The sequence below is a fragment of the Trichophyton verrucosum genome, assembly GCF_000151505.1.
Source record: "Trichophyton verrucosum HKI 0517 chromosome Unknown contig01205_1.f1.exp, whole genome shotgun sequence".
Lineage (NCBI taxonomy): Eukaryota > Fungi > Ascomycota > Eurotiomycetes > Onygenales > Arthrodermataceae > Trichophyton > Trichophyton verrucosum.
Window position 1 is genome coordinate 24,383 of NW_003315142.1, and position 6,000 is coordinate 30,382.

General features: G+C 46.7%; 2 protein-coding genes across 2 annotated transcripts; both read right to left on the reverse strand.

Annotated features, from left to right (window-relative positions):
• Positions 1-235: 235 nt before the first annotated feature.
• TRV_07962 (uncharacterized protein) lies at positions 236-2,044 on the reverse strand (the record flags this gene model as incomplete). Its single annotated transcript, XM_003017992.1, has 4 exons — positions 236-704; positions 781-879; positions 1,856-1,931; positions 1,987-2,044. The coding sequence occupies 4 exons, from the start codon at positions 2,042-2,044 to the stop codon at positions 236-238; spliced, it is 702 nt and encodes a 233-aa protein (XP_003018038.1).
• A 2,214-nt stretch (positions 2,045-4,258) lies between these two features.
• On the reverse strand, positions 4,259-5,194 carry TRV_07963 (uncharacterized protein; the record flags this gene model as incomplete). The annotated part of the gene is made up of 1 exon (XM_003017993.1): positions 4,259-5,194. The coding sequence occupies one exon, from the start codon at positions 5,192-5,194 to the stop codon at positions 4,259-4,261; it is 936 nt and encodes a 311-aa protein (XP_003018039.1).
• Between the last annotated feature and the right edge of the window lie 806 nt (positions 5,195-6,000).

Below are 6,000 nucleotides of genomic sequence, written 5' to 3' on the forward strand. Positions count from 1 at the left end.
GGGGCTATTTGTTGGGGATCGGCTCCTGATTGCTCGATTCCTTGGTATACGGCGCAAGGAGCAGCTACGGGTTCTGTGCAAACGGGGCGTCCATTCGGGGGTGGGAGCGCCCCATCTTGTTTTCTGGAGGCGCACCCTCAGGTTTCTTTGAATGTATTCTAACCTAACTCTTAGATGCCTGCGCAGCGCCCGAGGCCACCGGGAAGTCTTTGCCACAATATATGCATATCTTCATTCAATGGGCGATTGTTAGATCGGCGTGTCGTGCAGGCCAGTTGTCGTATATTTCCTGGTGTTCTGGGCACCTGCATGCCTTGTAAATATTTCCTCGGGCCGTCTGGGTGTTTGTTGCCATGGATGTGGGAGCGGACCCTACTGTTCCAGGGTCGTTTGGCCAGTACACGGTGACGTTCGCTAAGTTGGCCAGCCCTTCATCTGCGTCAGGTATGTCGAATTCCCCGTGCATATCCTCTAGGGCGTATATAGGCTGCTGGGCCGGAGTTGCTTCGGCTGGCGCGGGCTCAGTGGTCTCCACGTCGGTGACATTCTCCGTCACCATAACTGTCTCCTGGGATTGCGTTGTTGCTAGTATTTCTAGGCCGCTCGTAGGCTGCTGTGGTGTGCCTTCTTCTCTTTGTGATGTTGGTATTGCCCATTCCTCTGCAGCAGGAGTATTGGCGTCTGCTTGCGCAGCGACGGGTTCCCTCCCCGCACGGGTTGTCCGGTATTATGATTTGGTTGGAGACGGGATCACGCGGGCGGCGATGTTTCGATTGTGACCTGTTCTCCCTAAGGGGTTCGTCTTTTGCGGTGATCTGCCAGTAGGTGTTCCGGGCGTACGGATACTCCATAACTAGCGTACCAATATTTCGTCGCATACTGATAAGCTAATGGTTAGAAAACACAAAACAGCGTTGTTTGTTAACTATTTTTTATGACCTCATTGGCTCCACTTCTACAGCTAAAATGGTTTTAACTTAAGGTTGTGGACATACAGATCCACCAGTTACCCGAGTATGGAGTAGTAGTCGAGTGATTCAGTTACTCACGTACTAAATAACTAATAATCCGAAACATTCATCGCTGTTTATAAGAGAGAAAGGGTTGTTGTTCATGAACCGGAAGTTCAATATCACGAAGATACGTATTCGTGGAAATATTTTCTTCGAGTCTTATGCCTGTCTGTAGTGGGAAAATAGTGGCTTGACTTTTCAGAGTACATTACATGCAAAGACAGCTTGGCGTTGGCGCAGAAAGAGATAGTATATATAATAGCTGGTACAGGCTAATGATGATTTTGGTTTTGTTGAGATGCGCCGAACTTTGTTGCATGTCTGTTGTGGGCATAGATTTGAAATTCTAAGCCATGTTTAGCTGTAGGACATCTGGCGTGAGCATCCCTTGGGTGTATTAATACAGGGCTGCGTCGTTTGAAATAGAATGGCTGGCATACGCCAGCACTTGGCTTATCAAGACCAGATCTCGAACTACCTGCGAACCTAAAAAGAGACTAGGACGACACCACCAGACAGCCATTAATGCTCGGGCGACTGTTAATGCTTGAACGAGTGCTGGATGCTAGGACGAGTGATGAATGCTCAGACAAGAATACTGCTAGGGCGACTGCTGGATACTAGAATGAACGCTGGATACCCGGATAACTATTGAATACCAGGACGAATGATAGATACTAGATCGACTACTGAATACTGGGACAAGTATCTGGATACTTGAGCGACTGCTAGATGCTAGAACGACTTCCAAATACTAGAATGAGCACTTGATACTCGGGCGACTACACTGAATACTAGGACGAGCTGGACGCACGGGTGAGGTTGAGTGCTGGAAACTAGACCGAGTGGTAAATGCTCGGACGAGCGCTGCATACTCGAGTGTTGTCTGTTTGGGTGAGCTGGCCTGGCGTCCACTAACTAGTTAAGTTAGTTAGTTGGTTAAGCTTGGCACAAGAACAACTGTTGAACCGACTCCTTCCGCCATTGGGATATACGTGGTGAGCTCTGGCCGGTTCACGTATCGTGACCATTTTGTGGATGGGGTACTCCGTACAGATGTGTGGTCACCGTAAAAGTACTGCGACAAGAACAATGCAGATCATGTACCCACAACAGACCATTTTTCAGTACCTCAAAAATAGTCAATCGAGCGCCGAAGGCCAATTTATGAGGCGATGTGCCGATGATCTACAAGAGCGGAAAATAGTTAGTATAATCCATCAGTTAGCTTAACTAGCTTGCCCCACAGCTCAGCTTGTCGCACGGTCATTACCTCCTGGATAAATTGCTGAGCTGAGTTGATTGCCAGCTTTCGAAGAATTCGAGAACCGCACTACTCTGACAGATAGATTAATAATAAACCGATATATCCGTAAAGTTGGTGAAATTAATACCTTATAAAAGAGGATTACTTTATACAAGAGTTTATCGAAACCTTAGACTCGGGTGCCAACTTACTTGATCAACAGCAGCAGGAAGATGTATTTTGAGCTTTAGATTCAGCCAGCCATGCAGATATCGTTGCCAATGTGGACTAATCAGATTCAGCCAGCCATGTAGATATCTGTGCCACTGGGGAGTAAAATCCACAATCTAGTCGTAGTTATGGTTATCACGATTAATCTGAGTGCCGTACCCCTATCTTCATATACGTGCCTGCTCACCGCCCCAAGCTGTGTTATATAAATCTCACGTCCTCCCCTCTACTATTTCCTCTCTATCCTATCTTTTATACTCATTACATCCACTGAAATCGCACGCAATAAAGAAACCATGAAGGTAAAGAATTAATACTTCGCAATAGCGAGAAATGCTGCTAATAGAGTGTGCAGTTCATCTCTGTTGTCGCTCTCCTGGCCCCCGTCGTCCTGGCCGCCCCGCAGGCGATGACTGACCGGGGCTGGATCGGCCTCATCAAGGAAAAGGTGTGGCATGCCAACTACAATTACAATTTTGAACCTCTTTTTGGCAACCTATCTTAGCTAACTAAATATCGCTAATAGTGCCCTGATATACCCAGGCAGTGTCTTGATATTGCGGAAAAGGCCCATGAGCCGCAGTTTGATAAGGCTGAAGCTGAACAAGCTGCAAAATCCCTGCCGACTTGTAACCCATCCTATGAGAAATGTATCCAAGCGATCACCGATGGTATGTGTTCCAGATTCAATTACTCACTCGTACAAGCAACTGGCTAACCGCAGTCCAGATGCTGCTGAGCCAGGAACCACTCGCGGAGATCCCGTTACATGCCTTTTACAAATTGCGCCTGATCATATTAAGTACTTTCTCGACAACGACAAGGCTGATATACCCATTCCGTCTAACCAAAACTGTGCATTGCGAGAGCTGCACCGCGTAACGCACGTTGAACTGGGTCCCTTGGCATAAGAACAATGGCCATTGGAAAGATTGTCAGGGACCTCAAAGCTATAAAGTTGGGAATAAAGTTGGATGATAGCATTGATCTGCATGTTTGGCAGTCTGGAGCTGAAAGCAAGGAAGCAGGTGGTATTATTTTGTCCGGCATTAGTTTGGCTTGCTCGCCGAGCCTTAACTTAACTAATAATAAGTTTAACTTAATTAACTCGTCTCGATGTTTGCGAACTCGTTCCTTAGCGATGCGCCGCATTTTCTTCGCGAACTGACTGTACTTGGCGAGACCTTTCTATCTAATTTCTCTAGTAGCATTTCGACCATCTTTTCAAGATATCACTTAGAATTTTCGGCCAGGTTATCGCATAGATAATTCTTCATTTTTGCGTAAGCTCATCTCTCATATCTTACTGACGATAAGTCAAGGCAGATTCTGTACTGAAGAGTTCGACACATCTCCCAAGCGATAGTTTCATAGTATATAGGCTCCGGACATCAAGGCGTTCTATAACTGGCTGTATAGAAGCTATAAAGACAGTATGAAAGCTCACTCTGTCCTCCACAGCTACTGGCGCCGCCTCAGGATGTTCTACGAGTTTTTCAATAAACGTGCAGTTCATGATACCACAAAGGTAGATGCAATCAACGTATGTTGACAAATTCTTTTTTTTTTTTCTTTTGTGGTATCTATCTAACAGTGAGCGCAGTATATTGAGCATTTAGGGATAGAGATGTGGAAGCTACGCCGGCTAGTTACCGAAACATAAACCTTCCGGCGACAGAGATTACATCCACTATATCCTTTACGCCAACTGGGTACGTTGTAGGAAGACGTATGTGGACAAGAGACAGCGGCTAATAATACTAAGTAACTAGCAAAGAGTGGCTGTGGTGCTGAGGAACTGTGCAATCTCGTCCAGACGGCCAGCAGGAATCTCGACCTTGTCTGTCCCCTTTTCGGAAGAGATAGGGCGTCCCAGGTCTGGAGAGAAGAGCCACGAGTCCCAGTGCAAGAGGAATTCCGGCTTGCCGTCCGCATCGATCCTGGTCGAGGTCGTGACCTGGTACCATCCCAGGTTGTGGCTCACTTTAGTCTCTTCGGCGCTGTCAATGTTTTTACCGTAGTTAAAGCGGATGGTCTTGCGGTTCGTCTCGGTGCCTCCGGTCAAGGGGATGCCCCAGGTAACCGACACGGTGAGCTCCATGTAGGCCTTGTGGAAGTCTGCCCGTTCAACCTGCATGGTCTTGATCTTCTGCGTCAGCGGGACGGTGAGGAAGATGTGCTTCTGCAGCTCAGAGAAGTGGACGGTCCATTCGTTGGTAGATGTCGACCAGCAGCACTTGGTCACCAGGTCCTGGTTGAAGTCGGTTGGGAAGCCATGGGTAACGGAGCCGTACGAGCATCGGCCGCTGTATTTGTCCCGTAGGAAGCTGGCGGGTGCCTGGCCTGCGCCCTCGTTGCAGCAGATTGCGCCGTCCAGGGAGTAGTTGGTCAGGGGCTCGGTGCGCTGGTCCTGGACAAACAGGAAGACGTCCTGGTCCGGCACGTAGCAACAGGCACCAGTGAGTCTGCCAGGGTAGAGGGCTATCGAGGCCGAGTAGCTGTGGTCTTCGTACGAGCAGGTCACTTCCACCGTTCCCTGGTCGCCGCTCATCTGCGCCGTCCCTTTCATCGTCCCAGGGGAGCACGTCTTGCCCGGGTTGAAGACGTGGATGACTTTGGCATCGATGGGCTGCGCTCTTCTACCCAGCGCAAGAGAAAGCCCTGAGGCTAGCAGCCAGAGCACCGCTTGCTTTGCGAGGACCATGTTGAGACTGTTCCTATATCGAGGAATTAGTTATACTACTAGATTTTATATATAGAGGGGGGGGGGCATGTATGGTTGATATCAAGCCATGATGTTCAACAGACCTTTGTATCTGCTAGCTAACCAACATTAACGTTGTCTTCCCTGAGGTAAATGTGGCCGTTTGATAGCCTACCGGGAGTCAGCAGAAAGGATGCCCAAGTAGTTATAGCCATTCATTCCTTCCCGTCTCTTCCGTCTCTTCCATCTTCCATCCGCTAGTCACACTAATATTGTAGATTGTTAACTCGACTGGAGATCGACGCAGCCCCTTTCAATAATTCCCAACCACCACGCGAGGTGCATCCTCTGAATATTGCAACAAGCAGTTATTGCCAGGCAGACGCTGTATACTTCTCCAAGGCCTTTCTTCTCAAATGTGATTGATGTAGTCGGATGCTTGGAAGTTGAAAGTTGGCGGACATGTTGAGAATATGTTGGAGCCGGCGTTTGGCTAGCGTCTCGGATAACGTAGTTCACCAATCAACGAGCACACCCACTTAACAAATACTATTCTAAAATATTACTAAAGTACTAGTACCTACCTATATAAACCGTGGAAAATAATTCGTTTTGAAAAATAGATCAAGTATAGATATATATATTTCTATATATATATTTTTTTAAAGTTAAATTATTAATATTTTAAATATACAAAGTTTTTAATAAATATTTAAAAATTATAATAATTTTATTAATACTTTTTAAATAAATTTATTAAAATAAAAAAAACTTTACTAATATTTTTTAAAGAAATTTATTTTATA